Source organism: Dipodomys merriami, unplaced genomic scaffold (genome assembly GCF_024711535.1).
Source record: "Dipodomys merriami isolate MVZ:Mamm:240054 unplaced genomic scaffold, mDipMer1.0.p SCAF_680, whole genome shotgun sequence".
Taxonomy (NCBI): domain Eukaryota; kingdom Metazoa; phylum Chordata; class Mammalia; order Rodentia; family Heteromyidae; genus Dipodomys; species Dipodomys merriami.
Window position 1 is genome coordinate 212,458 of NW_027206269.1, and position 20,062 is coordinate 232,519.

A 20,062-nucleotide genomic window follows, 5' to 3' on the forward strand; every position below is an offset into this window, starting at 1 on the left:
GACACAGCCCTGTGGAGACAGTGAGAATCAATCCCCCACCCCCACCTTACCCTGCCACTATCCAGAAGGTTCAGTGGGCAGTGAAGGCTCAGAGCTTGGGGGAAGGGGGCTGGGTGCCCTGGGACTGTGGCCTCCGCCCACCTCCCTCTCTCTGTCCATAGCATCTCCAACAAGGAGCTCTCGGAGCTGATCGAGCAGCTGCAGAAGAATGCAGACCAAGTGGAAAAGAACATCGTGGACACGGAGGCCAAGATGCAGAGTGTGAGTGCCCCTCCTCTCGCCCAGTTGGTCTGAGCCCACAGGGGACCTGCAACCAGGGCGGGAGACAGGCCAGGTAGGCAGACTAGGCTCCTTCAGATACCCCTGGGGATGAAGATCGCACAGAGCTCAGGCAGCCCTTCTGCGCATCGCTGCTGGGTAAAGCAACTTCACGGCGGTTGTCGATCCCAGTCGCTCCTGGTACTCCATGTTGGCCACCTCTGGTTGCCTGGCTTTGTGGGTCGTCTCCCAGCCTGCACTGGGGCACAAGGCAGGTGGGGGTGGGGGTGCACAGCCTCCTCTGCTCATAGCAATATTTGGGCTGTGTTTGCTGAGTGGCTGTGTTGTAAGGTAAATCATCCCAGAAGCCACTTCTTAAAATATAGAATATTGGAGACTTTATTATACAGGTAATAGGCTGCAGGCTACCAGTTGTTACAGAGGCCTGTGGCACGCAAATACACATCACACAACTAGGAAACATGCTAAAGAGGAAAGAAATAACAAAACCACCACCAGTAAACCAATTCCGCTCCAATGGAGAGCTGAATTGGGACTCCATGATGACCGGAGACGAGCCAGGAGACAGGACACAGGACAAGATCACAGAAACACACGTGGCATGGAGCCCGGCGGCTAAGTTGGTCCAGGCCTAAATAAGTTGGTGCAGGGCCTCCATGTTTATTGCAGCACTGTTCGCAATAGCTAGGATATGGAAACAACCTAGATGCCCCACCACAGATGAATGGATCCAAAAATTGTGGTATCTATACACAATGGAATATTATGCAGCCATTAGAAATGACAAAATAATGGCATTTGCAGGGAAATGGATGGAGCTAGAAGGAATCATGTTGAGCGAGGTAAGCCAAGAACGAAGAGACAAACAGTACATGGTCTCCCTGATAAGTGGATGATGAATCCAAAAGGTTAGGTGATATGACAAAACTAACAGGACTTAAGAAACAAAGAACTCCCACTCATCTGGTTGAACCACTACTAAATATCCCCATGCTGCTGATCACATATATGGTATATAACATATGAGCACCGTTATATATTACAGACTGTGATAGACAATTTGCTCCAGGAAAGTTAGAATGAACTTGTGACTTTAAATGAGCATCATTATTCCACAATACTGTGAATTTCTGGAAATTAAGTAATCACTTAATCACGATCAAAAAAAAAAAAAAAAAAAAGAACCTTGGGGAAGGGAGGGAGGGAGGGGATGGTAGGGGGAAAACAATGGAGGGGGTAACAATGTTCAAGAGGAAGTGGAAGTGTACTCATTACCTCACTCATGTAACTGTAACCCTCTGTATAGTATCTCTACAATAAAAAAAATTAAAAAAAAAATTGCTGTAGATAAAAAAAAAAAAAAAATGCTGTAGAGGGGCTGGGAAGGTGGCTCAGTGGTAGAGCGCTTGCCTTGCATGCATGAGGTCCTGGGTTTGATTCCTCAGCACCACCACATAAGCAAAAAGAAAAAAGCCAGAAGTGGCGCTATGGCTCAAGTGGTAGAGTGCTAGCCTTGAGCTAAGGGACAGTGCCCAGGCCCAGAGTTCAGGCCCATGACCAGACCAAAAAAAAAAAAATTGCTGTAGCGGCATGGCTCAAGTGGCAGAACTCTAGTTATGAACAAGAAAACTGAGCAAGAGCATGAGGCCAAAAAAAAAAAAAAAAAAAAAAAAAAAAAAAAAAAATAAGTTGGTGCAGGGGGCAGATCCTCAGGAAAGTCCCGGTCCCAGGCACTGGACTGACAGATTCAGTAACCTATCAGCCAAGTGCCCGCCCCTGCCTCCAGGGGTCCGGGCATGCCCATTACCTGGGAGGCAGATGATAGGGGCGGGGGAGTTCCTTACTCCAGCATGAAGACAAGATGCCAGACCCTACCATCCACCATGTGGCCAATATGGTGCCAGCCAGACCGGGCCTCCTTACTTCAGCTGGAGAGAGGCGGGTCCGGACATGGTGGGGGGGGGGGGCCTAGTTGGCCCTCTGCCATTGCCTGGGAGCCCGTTCTGAGTGCCCCCACTGTGCCCTCTTGTGATCGGCAGGACTTGGGCCGGCTGCAGGAGGGACAGCAGCCGGAGCACCGGGATGTGGCCCTGCAGAAGACATCGGACTCGGAGAAGCTGCTCTACGTGCTGGAGGCGGACTCAGCCATCGCCAAGCACATGCAGCACCCGCAGGGGGACATGATTGCTGAGGAGTAGGTCCCTGTGCGCTCAAGCCCGGGAGCCTGGGGAGGGCCCTGCTGCCAGGCAGGGATTATGGAGGATAACTCCCTGACAGGGTGGGCGCTGTCCCTCAGCTCTCCAGCTCAAGGCGAGCACTCTACCACTTGAGCCCCAATGCCACTTCCAGTTTTCTGAGTGGCTTATTAGAGATAGTCTCGTGGACTTTCCTGCCCAGGCTGGCTTTGAACCATGATCCTCAGATCTCAGCCTCCCGAGTAGCTAGGATGACAGGCATGAGCCACCAGCACCCAGCTTGATGTTCATTTTTATGTTTTGGATTTTTGTGAATGCCAGTCCTGGTGCTTGACCTCAGGGCCAGGGTGCTGCTTTTTTTAAGCTTTTGTGTTTAAGCCTGGCACTCTACCCCTTGAGCCACAATTCCACTTCTGGCTTTTTGGTGTCTGTGTGGAGACTGGAGTCTCACAGAACATCCCTGCCCAGGCTGTCTTGGACCTTGGATCCCATCCTCTGGAGGAGGTGGGATTACAGGTATGAGCCACTGGCACCTCCTGGTGACTCCAGTGTGCAGCTGGGGAGACTGAGGCTGGGCATTTTTGTTGTGATCAGAGTGTGACCTGGGCTTGCAGAGAGGCCCTTTGGTCTGACCTCTGAGCCTTTGTGCATCGAAGTCGCCCATGCCTGGCGCTCCAGGGCTGTCACGCTCCCAGCTCCCTGTGGGGGTCTACCCTGGGGTCCTCCTGGACCCGAACCCCTTCCCCTGGCAGAAGCAGAGCACTGTGGGTGCCCAGCACCCTCTACACTTGCCCCTGGTACAGCACAGATCACCCCAGGACAGTATCTCCAGGAGACATTGGGTCCTGTTTCTTCTAGAGCCTTCTAGGGCTGTGGGCACAGTGTAGGCTGTAGGGAAATGGTGAGAGAAAGAAGGTTGAAGGTGGTGGGTTGGGGGGAGTGGGCCAGAGGGGCGGCAGGAGTCAGTTGAGGGTCTAGAACTCAAGACCAGCCGAGCCCACTCACAGGTCCCCCTCTCCCACCCCTCCCCCAGCATCCGCCAGCTGAAAGAGCGTGTGGCCAATCTCCGCAAGAAGCACAAGCAGATCTACAGCCTGGCCGTGAAGGAGGCGGACCCCCAGGTCAACTGGGCGGCGCTGGTAGATGAGAAGCTGGTAGGACCTGGGTGGGCCTCGTGTGAGCAGCGAGAGGCCTGCACGGGGGCGGGGGGGGCACAGGGAGGATGGAGGGGGGGAGTCCTCCTTCTTGTGTCTTTTGATGTTGAGCTTGTGAGAAAAGCGAGGCTCAGAGAGGGACAGAGCCAAGTCTGGGGTCACACAATAGAGTTGTACCTGACATTCCCAGGTTGTTTGGGGTCCTGGCAGGGCTCCGAGACCCCGAGCAGGTGACTTCCCTTAGTCTAGCCTGTGTCTCCATCTGTAAAATGAGACAGCAGACCCGGGCGCTGTCCCTCAGCTCTTCAGCTCAAGGCGAGCGCTCTGCCACTTGAGCCACAGCACCACTTCTGGTTTTCTGTTGGTTCATTGGAGATAAGAGTCTCATGGGCTTTTCTGCTTGGGCTGGCTATGAACCGAGATCCTCAGATCTTAGCCTCCTGAGTAGCTGAGATTGCAGGTGTGAACCACTGGTAACGGCTTTCTGTGAGACTCTTATCTCCAATGACCCAGCACAAAGCCGAAAGTAGAGTTGTGGCTCAAGTGGTAGAGCACCAGCCTTGAGCAAAAGAGCTCAGCACCTGAGTTCAAGCCCCAGAACCAGCACACATGCACACACACACATGCACAAAACAGAGACATCATGGCTCAGAGCGGCGCCCGCAGCTGCTCCCTCCGTCCCCTGCGGGAGACAGCACTGCCCACCCTCCGGACACAGAGGCCAGTCCAGCCGCCCTCAGCCAACTCCCTCCCTTCCCACCCTCCAGGACAAGCTGAGCGTCCAGGGCTTCGGGACGGAGCTGCCGCTGGTGGACAGCCAGGTGGAGCAGCACAACATCTTCCACAACGAGGTCAAGGCCATCGGGGCCCACCTGGCTAAGGACGGGGACAAGGTAAAGCACAGGCAGGTGATGTCGGGGACCAGGGAAGGGGTGCCCCTGTTCCCCGGTCTAACCAGAGCCCTTCCTGCCCCTCCCACCTGCAGGAACAGAACAGCGAGCTGCAGGCCAAGTACCAGAAGCTGCTGGTGAGAAGTTCTGGGAGACTGTCACCTCCCCCGGACGGGAAGCTTGGGGTCCGGGGAACACAGGCATTCATGGCAATACCCATCTCCATAGTCAAGATGGGGTCTCACAGTAAATGTTCCCCAGAGGATGTTAGGGGGTTAAGTCGAGGTTGGGGGGAGAGTGCCCAGCCCCTAGCTGGGGTTGGCAGGTGTTCCATCCAGGCAGGACGTGGAGGGGTGAGGCCAGGCCCCGTCCCAGCATTGTCCCCACCCCGTCCCACCCTCCAGGCTGCGTCTGAGGCCCGGCAGCAGCACCTGAGCTCGCTGCAGGATTACATGCAGCGCTGCACGAACGAGCTGTACTGGCTGGACCAGCAGGCTAAGGCCCGCGTGCAGTACGACTGGAGCGATCGCAACCTGGACTTCCCCAGCCGCCGGCGCCAGTACGAGGTGGGCACTGGGCCTGCCAGGGGGAGGGAGGGCGGTGTCAGGGAGGGGCCCAGGGCGGCCAGGAGGAGCCCCAGCCCTACTCCCGTCCCTCCCCCCCCTGCAGAATTTCATCAACCGGAACCTGGAGGCCAAAGAAGAGAGAATTAACAAACTGCACAGTGAGGGAGATCAACTGCTGTTGGCCGACCACCCGGGCAGGAACTCCATCGAGGTGTGCATGCCCTTAGGGAGGGGGCGGGACTTCCTTTTTCTTTTGTGGTTGTGGTAGGGTTTGAACTCAGGGCCTCAGGCTTTGCTAAGCAAGTACTCTACCACTGAGTCACTCTACCAGCCAGCCCTTATTTGAGATAGGATCTCCCCCCCCATGTCCCCCCATCCCTGTGAGTGCCTGGATTGAGATCCTCCTACTTTTCTATCCCACCACTGGGATAACAGACATTTACTACCAGGTCTATCTATTGCTTAAGATGGGGGGGGGGGGTGTCTCACAAACTGTTCTGCCCAGCCTGGCCTTGAGAGCTGATCCTCTTACTCTCAAGTAGCTGGGATTATGGGCATGCGCTATGCCTGGATATCTAGATACCTGTATGTGTGGCCTGTGCTGGTTTCCTGAGGCTGCCACACCAAAGATCATAAACTGGGTAGCTTTGAACCACAGAAATATGGGTGCTTGCAGTTCTAGAGGCTCACAGACTTTCCTGCCCAGGCTGGCTTTTGAACCACAATCCTCAGATCTCAGCCTCCTGAGTAGCTAGGATGACAGGTGTGAGCCACCATGCAGGGCCATTTCCAGTTTTCTGGTAGTTAATTGTAGATAAGAGTTTCACGGACGGAGCTGGGAAGGTGGCTCAGTGGTAGAGCGCTTGCCTTGCATGCATGAGGCCCTGGGTTCTATTCCTCAGCACCACATAAGCAAAAAGAAAAAAGCCAGAAATGGCGCTGTGGCTCAAGTGGTAGAGCACTAGCCTTGAGCCGAAGAGCTGAGGGACAGTGCCCAGGGCCAGAGTTCAGGCCCCACGACCAGACTCGAAAAAATACAAAAAAAAAGAGTTTCACGGACTTTCCTGCCCAGGCTGGCTTTGAACCCCAATCCTCAAATCTCAGCCTCCTGAGTAGCTAGGATTACAGGAGTGAGCCACCAGTACCTGGCTACGGTACCACTGAGCCACATTGTCAGCTTGAGCCATGTTCCCAGCCCTTGCCTTAATATCATTAGTCCCCCAGATCTCTGCCTAACTTCCAAGGAATGGCATATTCCGCTTTCTGGCTGGAGAGGAATTTAGCAGAGCTACCCAGCCTCCTATGGTGTCATTGTGATAACTCTGGAGACAGAGTCTCGCCATGCAGCCCTGGCTGACCTCAAGCTCCAGATCCTTTTATCTCTTCTTTGTGAGAATTTTTTTTCTCTGCCCTTGTGTATTGCACAACATGTGCACCTGTGCATGGCAGCCGGGCCTCCTTTGCTCTTTGACATGCTGCGTTCTGGCTTCCTGCCACTCCTGAGCAGGCACTGGCTACCTCCGCGGAAGCCACACCCAGGCAGATGCCACCTGCCCCCCACCCCCAGCCTGAATCTCTGCCAGGCGTTGGCACCTGGCCCACAGGGACGGCCTGTTCCTCCTCCTGCTGCAGGCACACATGGAAGCCGTTCACGCCGACTGGAAGGAGTACCTGAACCTGCTCATCTGCGAAGAGAGTCACTTGAAGTACATGGAGGATTACCACCAGGTACCCGCCAGCTCCCCTGACCCTGGTGGTTCACACACAGCACAGCAAGCAGCCTTGTGGGGTTGCCCTCCCAGACACCAGCAATGCCGATGGGGTTACAATGCATCCCAAGCAAGTGGTGTGTGTGTGTGTGTGTGTGTGTGTGTGTGTGTGTGTGTGTCCAGGAATGAGCGTGTGGGTCTCTAATTTTAAGAAAATTTATAGAACATAGATTCTACCACTTTTGACCCCACAGTGAGATTGAGGGAAAGCGCCTTGCTCCATAGCCCAGGCTGGTCTTGAACTCCTTGAGCTTAAGACATCCTCCCTTCAATTTCTGAACTACTACAATGCCAGGCACAGGATAGTCTGTTTAAGTAGACAATTGGTGTCATTCAGAATATTGCCCAACCTTATCTTCTGTTCCCTGGACTTTTTAAATCACTCAAACAGCACCTGAAACACCAGCAGCCACTCAGCTTCCCTTCCTCCAGCCCACAGTACCCTCTGAACTGTTGCTATCTCTATGGATTTGTCTAGAGTTCCTGTCTGGAATATGTTCTGCGGGGTGGTAAGGGGCGTGGACTTGTACCCTGCAGCCTTTTGTGTTTGGCTCCTCGAGGGTCATCCAGTTTGCCAACACGTGTTGACATCTTTTACGTGGCTATCTAGTTTTTCATTGTACGGATGGACCACACCCGGTATACCCAGTCATCTGTGGATGGACACTTGTTTCTAGAGGAATAAGTGTTTCCAGCCAGAGGTGCAGATGTGATTCTTGGGGTCTTCAGTGGAAACTTGAAGGACACCATGTAGTTCCTGGTTAGGGAGAGGGATGGAGTAGAGCCCCCCGCCCCACTCAATTGGTGTATGGGCAAAACTGACGATTCAGAGGCGGCATTTTGTGTATGGATGGAGTGGGAGGCCCCCCACTGGTGAAAGGGGGAAGCTGCAGGGAGCTGGGCCCGGGGGCGCAGGGGGGGCTGAGCTGGCAAGGTGAGCGGCCCGGCCCCCGTCCCATTCTGGGGTGAGGGTGATGGGGTGCGCTAGCTGGAAGCCAGAAGCCCAGGTGGGCCAGCGGGGTCCGTCCGTGATGGGGCCACCCGGTCTCCCCTAGTTCCACAAAGACTTGAAGGACGCCCAGGAGCTGCTGCGCAAGGTGGACTCGGACCTCAACCAGAAATACAGCCCCGACTTCAAGGACCGATACCAGATCGAGCTTCTGCTGCGTGAGCTGGACGTGAGTGACCGCGCGGACCCGGCCAGGGGCGGCCTTTCCGCCCTGCCCGCCCTGCCCTGCTCTGAGCAGGCCGGGCCCGGCGCGGGCCCTGGGCCCGCCTCCCGGCCCCGCCCATCAGGAGAGGCTGCCACTCACACCCAGACCCTGCCCACTGAGAGACTGCCAGTTTCACTCTAGTCCCGCCCACTAAGAGGCTGCCAGTCTCCCCAAGCCCTGCCCACCAGGAGAGGCTGCCAGTCTCCCCCAGGCCACGCCCACCAGGAGAGGCTGCCAGTTTCAGGTCCCACCCACCAGGAGAGGCTGCCAGTTTCATTCAGGCCCCGCCCACCAGGAGAGGCTGCCAGTCTCCCTAGGCCCCGCCCACCAGGAGAGGCTGCCAGTCTCCCCCAGGCCCCACCCACCAGGAGAGGCTGCCAGTCTCCCCCAGGCCCCGCCCACTAGGAGGCCGCCAGTTTCAGGTCCCACCCACCAGGAGAAGCTGCCAGTCTCCCCAGGCCCCGCCCACCAGGAGAGGCTGCCAGTTTCAGGTCCCACCCACCAGGAGAAGCTGCCAGTCTCCCCAGGCCCCGCCCACCAGGAGAGGCTGCCAGTTTCACTCAGGCCCCGCCTCCAGCCCCCACCCCGCAGGCTCAGTCTCACGCAGGCCCCGCCCACCAAGAGCGGTGTCAGTCTCGCCCAGGCCCCGCCTCCGGCCCCGCCTTCACCCAGAGCGGCCGCGGGCTTCACCCCGTCCGCTCCCTCTTCTCAGGACCAGGAGAAGGCCTTGGACAAGTACGAGGAGGTGGTGCGGGGGCTGCAGAGGCGCGGGCAGCAGGTGGTGCCGCTCAAGTTCCGCCGGGAGACGCCGCTCAAGCCCATCCCTGTGGAGGCGCTCTGTGACTTTGAGGGTGACCAGGTGAGCCCCTGTTGGGGGCCCTGGGCAGGCTGGGCCCCGCCGCCCTGCCAAGTCCCCGGGCAGCACAGCCCGACCCAGGCCCACGAAGGACCCTTCGGGGGGAACTTGCTTCCCGGTTGCTAGGGCCAAGCCTCCCCGGGTCTGAGACTCAGGGGCGGGGGGGTCAGGACCAAGGTGGGGGTCCCTCATGTGCTGTTTGGCCTGCCACCCCGCCGTCCCCCAGGGCCTGATCTCCCGGGGCTACAGCTACACCCTGCAGAAGAACAACGGGGAGAGCTGGGAGCTCACGGATAGCGCTGGAAACAAGCTGACTGCCCCCGCCGTCTGCTTCATCATCCCTCCCACTGACCCAGAGGCCCTGGCTCTGGCCGACAGGTAGGAGGACAAAGGAAGGGAGCAAGGTGGATTTGGCCCACCCCTGGGCTCCGAGGGTCCTTCCTTTCACCGCCCTGGGTATCTGGACTGACACCTCCTGACCTGCACCCCCGTGGAGGCTGGAGGGCAGAGCTGTTGTTCTGCTGACTTGGGTGTTCACCTGGGGGCCTGGTCCAACAGGCACTTTCTCTTCCTGCCTCTGGGCCTTTGCATGTGCTGTACCCGCTGCTGCACCTGTTAATACGTGTGTAGCTTAGGTCCAAGTTTTGTAGGCTCAGCTCTCAGTCTTCACACACCCTCATCTTTGGTCTCCTGCAGTAACTCCCACATTCCACTAAGATGACTCTGGGCTGGTTGGGGGCGGGGGGGGGGGGGGTAAACTAGCCTTAGGCAGAGACTCTTTGAAGTCAGTATCTCCAGGGTATGTTCAGCACCTGGTACAAAGTAGATACTAAAGACTCCACTGAAAGAGTCAAGGACCCAAGGAATGCTTTCATTTACTCAGTCTACAACAAATCTATTAAGCATTTACCGTGCGCTGCTTCCCTAGGTGATACCTTGAGATGATGAATGAGTGGCTTGTTTTAGTCCGTAAGATTTACTACGGTCGGAAAGGAGGGGGAGAGAAACAAAGGCGAGGAGGGAGGGGCTTCGGAAGCAATGCCGTTTGCTTAGTCGATGTCATTTCTCAAAGTGTGGATGAGCAGGTGGCTCTGCCTGTAATCCTAAGTGCTCAGGAGGCTGAGATCTGAGGATGGTGCTCTGAAGCCAGTCCAGGCAGAGAAAGTCAGACTTTCTCTCCTGTTAAGCACCAAAAAGCCAGAAGTGGAGGTGTAGCTCAAGAGGGAGAGTGCCAGCCTTGAGCAGAAAAAGCCAAGCAAGAACACAGGGTTCTGAGTTCAAGCGCATGTGCACAGGTGTGCACACACACACACACACACACACACACACATGTGCTGATGAGCTGCTTGGCACCCTGGATTCTTGCCCAGCTGGAGTCTGGGGTCCCCCCTTTGTGGGTAGTGGGTGGGCAGCAGGTGGCTGGGGTCCCACAGCACGCTTGCTCCCCTCCAGCCTGGGCAGTCAGTACCGGAGCGTGCGACAGAAGGCGGCAGGGAGCAAACGCACCCTGCAGCAGCGGCACGAGGTGCTGAGGACGGAGAACCCTGGAGGTTGGTGTTGGGGCTGCGTGGAGGACCGGGGGGGGGGGGGCTGGCTCAGTGCTGTGCATGGCGCTGGAGGGGTCTTGGGCTGGGAGTTGGGGAGACTAGGTCCCAGCTGGCCTCTTGGGTGCCCCCTGGATTTCATGCCCCCACTATCATCCCTGACGTGCGTCCCTCCCCTTGGGCAGATGCCTCTGATCTGCAGGGGAGGCAGTTGCTGGCCAGCTTGGACAAGGTGGCTAGTGACCTGGACAGACAGGAGAAGGCCATCACGGGGATCCTGCGGCCACCCTTGGAGCAGGGACGGGCTGTGCAGGACAGCGCTGAGCGGTCCAAGGACCTCAAGGTACTGGACTCCTGGCTCTACAGGAGCCGTGGTCAGGGTCTCATGCCTGTGGGGCCCTGGGGTCTGCATGGCAGAGGTCAGGGCCAAGGACCGGGCTCTGATGCTCCTGGACATGACCCTGCATGTGACTGGGGTCCTTGCTGAGTAGGCTGTGGCAGGGTGGCATGCGGGCCCACCACCTGGCATTGCAGAACCGGGTCAGTAGCTCTTTGCCCCGAGACATGTCACAGAACCCCTGCCCCCCACCGCAGATTCTAAAATAAATGGGCTGATCTGTTCTCACAGGGCAGCTGGAAGATGGGGCCCAGGGCAGGCGTCCCTCCTTGTCACCCCTCATTCTATACTGAGCTCTTGGAGGGTACAGGGGTGAGGAGTGGGGGCACCCGAGCCTGGGCCTACCCTTTCTGTATCCTGTCCAAAGCACCCATGAGAGCACGGACTCCTACCCCGCTGCAATGCCCCAGAGCCCGGGGAAATCTCCCTGTGCTCCACCGAGAGCCTCTCAAGGCCACCGGTTTCCTGTCTGTCACTGTCACCACACAGCTGGTCTGGGGTACTGAGGAGGGGGTGCTGTGGGCTGTGGCTGATCCTGGCGGGGGTGGGGGGTCTGGTCCGCACAGAACATCACCAACGAGCTGCTGCGGATGGAGGCGGAGAAGGCCCAGAGCACGGCCGAGTGCGAGGCGTTCGCCCAGGCGCTGCCCGGCTGCAGCACGACGCCCCTGCTGAGGAGCCGGGTGGAGAACACCCACCGGAAATACGAACGCCTGCTGCAGCTGCTCCACTCAGCCCAGGAGAAGTGGGTGTCAGGCCAAGGGCGGCTGTGCGGTGTGGGGGGGGAGCAGCGGGGGTCACCCCTGACCTGTGTGTCCTCAGGGTGGATACGGCCAACCGCCTGGAGAAGAGCCTGCAGCAGGGCCGGGAGCTGCTGGCCTCACACGAGACCCGGCTGATCCAGAACGAGACCGTGCCAGAGAGCCAGAACGTCCTGGACAGCAAGAGGCAGGAGCTGGAGGTGAAGCTGGGGCCTGGGTCATGAGGCCTTTCTCTGGGCTGGGTGAGGGGCTCAGGCAAATCAACCCCCCACCTCAAGACAGATGATATGGTTCTTTTTGCAAATCACCCTTCTGTCCAGGCCTGCCTGGACCTTGATCTTCCTGTTGACACTTCCCACGTGGCTGGGAGGACAGGCATGCGCCACTGCACTCAGCCTTTTGTTTGCCTGGGCCGGCCTGTACCATGAGCTTCCTGATCTCAGCCCCTGGCGGCTGGGATGATAACCCAGGTCTCAATCCCCAGGGCCGGTTTGCAGACAGGACAAACACAGCTTCTTCTCGAGGTGGCCACTCACTCACCACCTGCATTTTCTGGCTAAGAGCCAGAGCCACAGCCCCTTCTCCATCTCCGTCTTCCCAGCAGCCAAGGAGATGGAGGGGCTTGGCAGCGGCCTCCCGGCAGGCCAGAGGTCTGGAGACGTTAGTTTGGCAAGAGCTTTGTTTGCAGTGAGGAGCTGGCGTACTGCACAAGTGATCCATGCATTTTGGGAAACTGAGGCAGAGCCGGTTCTTCTTGGTCCTCCACCCGGGCCCCTCCCTAAGCAGACAACCCCAGAGCTCCAGGCAGCGTCGCCCGGCCCCTTAGGAGCCCTAGCCACAAAGCACAGCCATCTTACCGCCTCGTCTGTCGGGCAGGCCATGGCTTCGGAGCTCCAGGCACAGAAGTCCCTCCTGGGCGAGGTGGAGCAGAACCTGCAGGCGGCCAAGCAATGCTCCAACTCGCTAGCCAGCCGCTTCCAGGAGCACTGCCCGGACCTGGAGCGCCAGGAGGCGGAGGTGCACAAGCTGTGCCAGCGCTTCGACAACCTGTGCCAGCAGGTGGCGCACAGGTGAGCAGCCGCAGCGGGTGGGCTTGGGAGGGGGGACGGGGGGGGGGGGCCTGCCTGAAGGTGCGGGGCTGGGGTCCTCTGAGGCCACCAGAAGCTGTGCCTCACATCATTTTCTCTTTCTGACAAAAAGCAACACAAAGAAACAGATGCAGTGGCCAGTCCTGGGGCTTGGACTCAGGCCTGGACTCTGTCCCTGAGCCTCTCTGTGTGCTCAAGGATATCACTTTGAGCCACAGCACCACTTCCAGCTCTTTCTGTTTATGTGGTACTAAAGAATTGAGCCCGGGGCTTCAGGTATGCTAGGCAAGCACTCTACCACTGAGCCACAGTCTCAGCCTCAAGTCACTTTAACACTAGCAATCTGCCGTTCAAGGAAGGAATCTGTCTAGTCTGTTTGAGCCCTTCATAGTACCACAATTAGTTTGTGTTTCCCCCTTACCCGCCCAGTGTCCCTCCTCCTTCTGCTGTATTTGCATTTTCCGTTTCTAATTAAGTGTGGTCACCTGTCTTCAAGAATTAGTTGTGTGATTCTGGTGATTTCTCTCTCCTGTTTCCCTGTTCCATGTTCCCTGATTTCCTTTCTACTGTTTACATTAGGTTTAATTTGTAACCTCTTTTCCTTTCTTAAGGGGGAGTGTGCGTGTTTTTCGAGTGTAAGTCTGTGAGCTCTGCTTACCCTGCATCGCCTTTGCTACCTCTGACTTCTGTTTTCTGCGCTGCAGGCGCATTTCCTGGCTCTAGTCTTGGGCTGTGCAGGCCCTGCATTGGACAGTGGGCGCCTCTGCCATTTGGTGCTCAGGCTCCCAGCCTGCCCCTCGGGTCTGTTGTTTAGGGTTTGTCCAGTTAAGTTATATCTGCTCCCTCCCTTCTTTAAAATCAAGTGATCAGTGAGGTCTCTGCCAGCTGTGCTGGGCCTGACCAGCTCTCTCCCTACACCCCCCCACCCCCACCCAAGGGCCCAGAGCCTGCAGAGTGCCAGGGCTGCCTATGGCAGATACCGCCACGGCTACGACCATGTGCTCCAGTTCTTGTCCAACACCCCCAGCTACGAACCCCAGGAGACGGACAGCCTCAGCCAGGTGGAGACCAAGCTGAAGAACCAGAAGGTGAGAGATGAGATGGCTTGCCTTGGTGTCTCTGCGGGCTTGTGGTAGCCAGGTCCAGTCGGGCCCAAAGAGCTCCTCTCAGCAAGAGCCAGCGTCCGAGCCCGCTGCCTGGCCGTGAAGGCGCTCCGTGAGCACCTGCGTCCCGGAGAAGATAAGCAACTTCCTGGCCTTCCTCAGCACTCTCAGAGATGCTTCTGAAGAGAACCCGTGTACACAAGGAAGCCATTCATGATGCTACTCCAGCGGCTTCACTGAGGTTTGGTTTTAAGCTCTTCATCCTGTCTTACAGAACCTGCTAGATGAGCTAGCAAGCAGAGAACAGGAGGTACAGGAAGTCTACGCCAATTCCCAGGAGTACCAGCAGGCTGTGAAGGTGAGCGGCCAGCTCTGCCGAGCACCCTGGGCACAGGAGGCCTCTTTCTACCCAGAAATCCAGACAGGCATGGCCTTGGAGTGCCTGGCATCCAGTACTCTAAGAGTATATAGTCCTTGAAAAACCAAACTAGCCGGGCACCGGTGGCTCACGCCTGCCGTCCTAGCTACTCAGGAGGCTGAGATCTGAGGATCGAGGTTCAAAGCCAGCCCAGGCAGGAAAGTCCATAAGACTCTTATCTCCAATAAACCACCAGAAAACCAGAAGTAGCACTGTGGCTCAGGTGGTAGAGCGTTCGCCTTGAGCTGAAGAGCTGAGGGACAGCACCCAGGCCCAGAGTTCAAGTCCTACAACCAACAACAACAACAAAAAAAAGAAAAGAAAAAACAAAAGCAAACTGTGTGTTATGGGAATTTATCATAAAGGAAAAGCCACAGAAGAGTAATGCAATACTGAGAAAATTATATTAAGAGCATTATTCAGTCTGGGCAGTGGTGGCACATGCCTGTGATCCTTGCTACCCAGAAGGCTGAAATCTGGGTTCAGAGTCAGCCCAGCCAGAAATACGTGCATGCGCGCGCACGCAAACACACACACACACACACACACACACACACACACACACACATACACACACACACACACACACACACACACACACGAGATGCCTACCTGAACGGTCACTCATCTATCTGCGGATGGGTCAGGAAGCCATCAGCTGGCAGAGCAGTGGTGGCTGAGGAAACAGGATGTCATCTCTGCCTGTCCAAGGCCTGCAAGGGTCACTGCCTCTATGGAGGGGAGCTTGGGGGGCACTCTTCCTTGTGTGAATGTGATTTAGCTGCCAACTGCTCACGTCACCATGGCCTCTGGGGCCTCCTGGCGGGCAGTCCAGGTACTGCGGTGAGGAAGATCAGAAAACAAGTCCTGGTCTCCTGGAGGGGCACCCAGCATTCCCGAGTCCTTCCAGCTGTGCTAACCCTCCCTGGGCGCTGCCCCTCTCACCTAGGACTATGAGCTGGAGGCAGAGAAGCTAAGGTCGCTTCTCGACTTGGAGAATGGAAGGAACAGCCACACGAGCAAGCGGGCCAGGCTGCAGTCTCCTGCTGCCAAAGTGAAGGAGGAGGTGAGCGCCTTGGGCAGGGCTGTCGGGAGCTGGGCTGGGAGGGCGGACTGGCAGGCAGGGCTCAGCTGCGCACGCAGCGCGGGGGGAGCGCGAGAGCCCTCCTGGGATAGAGGTTACGGAGGAGGGGAGGACTGTTTTGGGCAGTGGCGTTGATGTGCCTAGAAAGGCAGCCTGTTGGGGGTTTGTGCCATCAGTTTGGGAAGGTGGGAAGTGACTTGTTCTCAGCAAATGCGCACTTGGGGGCTGGACATGGGTCAGGATTGGGGAAGACAGCTCAAGGTCATGGGCCAAGACGAAAACCTGCATCGTCTGGCTGAGCCCTCCATTCTTCTGCTGCTGAGACAGAACTGTGGGTGGGCATGCATGAGAAGGCAGGCCCTGTCCCCAGCTGCCCGGGCGTGTCACACAGCGTATCCTAGAGCTCCGGCTCTGGCTTGCCCAGCCTGTCAGCTCCTGTTTGCTGACTGCAATCCTCAAACTTCTCTGTAGGAAGCCGCTCTGGCTGCCAAGTTCACAGAAGTGAACGCCATCAACAGGCAGAGGCTGCAGAATCTGGAGTTTGCGCTCCATCTCCTGAGACAGGTAATCTATCTTTGTAAGAAATCCTTCTTAAAATCTGCCCTACCAGGCGAAATACACAAAAGATGGTGCTACGGTTACGAGGCGGCAGAAGCCACCTACACATCAAGTGGCAGAGTAGAACTCTACTCAGTGTAGTCAGCAATTCCAGACAGGGGACTGCTGCGTGTGCTGAAGCAGCTACCATGCAGGTAGTACCCAAAACCCGTGTAGCAGGGAGAGCACAGAACACACCCCAAGGGATGACAGACATCACTCGGGGTCAGGATCAGAGCTGGGAGACTGCAGTTTCCTTCCCACTTGCTCCTTTGTAGTTCAGAATAGTTTGCCTCGCCAACTTTGCCAAAGCTGGGCTGGGCATGTGGCTTAGTGGTAGAGTGCTTCATGCATGAAGCCCTAGGTTCCTCAGTACCACATACACAGAAAAGGTCACAAGTGGTGCTGTGGCTCAAGTGGTAGAGTGCTAGCCTTGAGCAAAAGAAGTTCAGGGATGGTGCTTAGGCCCTGAGTTCGGGCCCCAGGACTGGCAAAAATAAGTAAAGTATATATATTGCAAAAGATCAACTAGGAGTTTGGTTGCCTGGAAAAGTAACCTTTGTAAGTGGAATCCCTCTGTGATCGCAAGCAACCAGTCTGACCTGAGCTGCTTGCAGGAGAGCAGAAATCTCCCCTGGCTTTTAACCTTACTGCCTTTGCTGTCTTCTCTGTCACAGCAGCCAGAGGCAGAAGCGGCCCTGGAGACGCCGCGAGGGAGCAGGCCAGGCCCCAGCATGGAGGAGCCGTGGAAGATCAAGAAGGAACTGGAGGAGGAGACGGAGAGGAGGCAGCAGCTGGAGAAAGAGGTCAGGAGTGCCCAGGAGGAGATCCGGGCCCTGCAGAGCCAGGGGCCGCAGGAGTCGCTGGTGCGGAAAGAGGTGCTGAAGAAGATGCCAGACCCGGAGCTGGAGGAAAGCTTCCAGAAGCTTCAGCGAACCCTGGCTGAAGAACAGCACAAGAACCAGCTGCTGCAAGAGGAGCTGGGGGCGCTGCAGGCACGGCTGCGGGCCCTGGAGCATGAGACCCGCGACGGAGGCCAGGAGTACGTGGTGAAGGAAGTCCTGCGCATCGAGCCTGACAAGGCGCAGGCCGACGAGGTCCTGCAGCTGCGGGAGGAGCTGGAGGTGCTGCGCAGGCAGAAGGGCGCCCGGGAGGCCGAGGTGCTCCTCCTGCAGCAGCGCATAGCCGCCCTGGCTGCCGAGAAGAGCCGGGTGCAAGAGAAGGTCACGGAGAAGGAGGTGGTGAAGCTGCAGAACGATCCGGAGCTGGAGGCCGAGCACCGGCGGCTGCAGGAGGAGAGCCGGCAGGAAGGCCGGCTCCGGGAGAAGCACGAGGAGGAGTTGAGCTTCTTGCAGGCCAAGCTCCGGCGGCTGGAGAAGGAGCGGGCCATGGCCGAGGGCAAGATCACGGTCAAGGAGGTGCTCAAGGTGGAGAAGGACGTGGCTGCCGAGAGGGAGGTCAGCGAGCTCACCCACCAGTACGAGGATGAAGCCGCCAAGGCTCGCGCCGGCCAGCGGGAGAAGACGGAGCTGCTCCGGAAGATCTGGGCCTTAGAGGAGGAGAATGCCAAAGTGGTGGTGCAGGAGAAAGTCCGGGAGATCGTGCGGCCGGACCCCAAGGTGGAGAGCGAAGTGGCCAACCTCCGCCTGGAGCTGGTGGAACAGGAGCGCAGGTACAGGGGTGCCGAGGAGCAGCTCAAGAGCTACCAGAGCGAGCTGGAGGCCCTGCGCAGGCGCGGCCCCCAGGTGGAGGTGAAGGAGGTGACCAAGGAAGTGATTAAGTACACCACAGACCCCGAGACGGAGAAGGAGCTCCAGCGGCTCAGGGAGGAGATTGTGGACAAGACCAGGCTGATCGAAAGGTGTGATCTGGAGATCTACCAGCTCAAGCAGGAGATCCAGGCTCTGAAAGACACCAAGCCACAGGTCCAGACCAGAGAAGTAGTCCAGGAGATCCTCCAGTTCCAGGAAGACCCCCAAACCAAGGAAGAGGTAGAGTCTCTGCGCGCGAAGCTGTCCGAAGAGCAGAAGAAGCAGGTAGACCTAGAGGCGGAGCGGGCGAGCCAGGAGGAGAAGATCAGGAGCAAGGAGGAGGAGCTGGCGCAGGGGAAAGAGAGGGTGGTACGCCAGGAGGTGGTACAGTACGAGGAGGAGCCGGCCCTGCGGGCTGAGGTGAGTGCCTTCACCGACAGCATCGATGCCGAGCTGCGGCAGATCGACAAGCTGCGGGCTGAGCTGCGGCGGCTGCAGCGCCGGCGCGGGGAGCTGGAGCGGCAGCTGGAGGAGCTGGAGCGGGAGCGGCAGGCGCGCAGGGCGGCCGAGCTGGAGGTGCAGCGCCTGCAGCAGCGGCTGGCCGTGCTGGAGCAGGAGGAGGCTGAGGCCGGCGAGAAGGTGACCCGCACGCAGAAGGTGGTCCTGCAGCCCGACCCGCAGCAGGCCCGGGAGCACGCCCTGCTTCAGGCCCAGCTGGATGAGGAGCGGCACCGGAGGCAGCTGCTGGAGGGCGAGCTCGAGCCCCTGCGCAGAAAGCTGGCCGCCCTGGAGAAGGCGGAGGTCAAGGAAAAGGTGGTGCTCTCCGAGAGCGTCCAGGTGGACAAGGGTGACACCGAGCAGGAGATCCAGAAGCTCCGGAAGAGCCTGGAGGAGGAGAGCCGCAGCAAGAGGGAGCTGGATTCCGAGGTGGCTCGCCTGGAAGCCAAGCTGTCGGAACTGGAATTCTACAACTCCAAGTCATCCAAAGAGCTCGACTTCCTCAGGGAAGAGAACCACAAGTTGCAGCTGGAGCGGCAAAGCCTGCAGCTGGAGACCCGGAGGCTCCAGTCGGAAATTGAAATGGTGGGGACAGAGACCCGAGATCTGCGCAAGATGACCAACGTGGACACCGGTACCAACCTGGACTCCAGACTGTGGTCCCTAGAGAGGGAGCTGGATGACCTCAAGAGGCTGTCCAAGGACAAGGACCTCGAGATCGACGAGCTGCAGAGGCGCCTGGGCTCGGTGGCCGTCAAGAGGGAGCAGCGGGAGAATCACCTGCGGCGCTCCATCGTGGTCATCGACCCGGACACCGGCCGTGAGCTGTCCCCGGAGGAGGCCCGCCGGGCAGGGCTCATCGACTGGAACATGTTCGTGAAGCTCAGAAGCCAAGAGTGCGACTGGGAGGAGATCTCCGTGAAGGGTCCCAACGGGGAGTCTTCGGTGATCCACGACCGCAAGTCTGGTAAGAAGTTCTCCATCGAGGATGCCCTGCGCAGCGGCCGGCTGACCCCTGCTCAGTATGACCGCTACGTCAACAAAGAGATGTCCATTCAGGAGCTGGCGGTCCTGGTATCTGGGCACAAGTAGGCCTCGCCCCCTGCCTGCCTGGCTCTCCTGTCCAGTGACCTCCTGCTGTCTCTACCCTCCCGGGCAGCTCTGGGAACAGCTCATGTGTGAGCAGGAAGGGCTCTGGCCAATCAAGATGACTCGAGTCAGCCTCACTTCACCTGTGGGAGACTCTTCTAACCTCCCACCGCACCCGTTTCTCCTTTCCTGTGCCTTCTCATCCACAGACGCCTAGTGTGTTTAGAAACAATCTTAACAATGACCACGTATAGCCCGCGCCAGGTAGCAGGAGCCTTGGCACACCAGATGGCAAAATGGAGGGCTAAAGGCCTCCTTCCCACCCTCTCTGCTCCCCAACCCTATCAGGGCTGCAGACCTACCTTCCTTCCTTCCTTCCTTTATACCCTGGAGTATGCTGGCTGGGCCCCTCAGCAGTGACTGCCCACAAGACAGATCTCTGCCTGGAACCCAGAACGAGGCCTGGCCCGGGTGCTAGAGGCTGTCGACCATCGCCGGGCTGTCCCAGAACACCAAGACCTACAAAGCACCCCGGGGGGTGCTGCGGACAGCCTTAGGTTCAGTGCCTTCCATATACATCTTGCTCATTACGATCTCACTGGTATTAGGGATATAGGAAACAGTTGATTACTCACAAATAAATGTCTGCTTTTGTCATATGTATTATGGAAGAAAATGGGAAGGAATATGGAACTTTATTTATAGCATGCAAATAAAAAAACGCGGTGGCTTGATGCTAACTTCCTGGCCAGTGTGTTTCTTCCTCCTCGGCTCAGCTCCCCTACCCCCTCCAGCTCTCAGCCCCTAGG

General features: G+C 57.7%; 1 protein-coding gene across 1 annotated transcript in view; it reads left to right on the plus strand.

The window, feature by feature from the left end:
- LOC138816073 (periplakin) overlaps window positions 1-19,993 on the plus strand; it is a 31,114-nt gene extending 11,121 nt beyond the window's left edge. Inside the window, exons 2-22 of the mRNA XM_070005605.1 lie at window positions 162-261; window positions 2,319-2,473; window positions 3,508-3,628; window positions 4,396-4,521; window positions 4,614-4,655; window positions 4,923-5,084; window positions 5,188-5,295; window positions 6,717-6,812; window positions 7,909-8,031; window positions 8,780-8,926; window positions 9,150-9,301; window positions 10,376-10,473; window positions 10,653-10,810; window positions 11,431-11,609; window positions 11,687-11,825; window positions 12,502-12,695; window positions 13,651-13,801; window positions 14,091-14,174; window positions 15,184-15,300; window positions 15,790-15,882; window positions 16,593-19,993. Coding sequence (XP_069861706.1) covers window positions 162-261; window positions 2,319-2,473; window positions 3,508-3,628; window positions 4,396-4,521; window positions 4,614-4,655; window positions 4,923-5,084; window positions 5,188-5,295; window positions 6,717-6,812; window positions 7,909-8,031; window positions 8,780-8,926; window positions 9,150-9,301; window positions 10,376-10,473; window positions 10,653-10,810; window positions 11,431-11,609; window positions 11,687-11,825; window positions 12,502-12,695; window positions 13,651-13,801; window positions 14,091-14,174; window positions 15,184-15,300; window positions 15,790-15,882; window positions 16,593-19,256 — 5,209 coding nt within the window. The 3' untranslated portion in view covers window positions 19,257-19,993. The remainder of the gene's footprint in view (window positions 1-161; window positions 262-2,318; window positions 2,474-3,507; window positions 3,629-4,395; window positions 4,522-4,613; window positions 4,656-4,922; window positions 5,085-5,187; window positions 5,296-6,716; window positions 6,813-7,908; window positions 8,032-8,779; window positions 8,927-9,149; window positions 9,302-10,375; window positions 10,474-10,652; window positions 10,811-11,430; window positions 11,610-11,686; window positions 11,826-12,501; window positions 12,696-13,650; window positions 13,802-14,090; window positions 14,175-15,183; window positions 15,301-15,789; window positions 15,883-16,592) is intronic.
- Window positions 19,994-20,062: the final 69 nt, after the last annotated feature.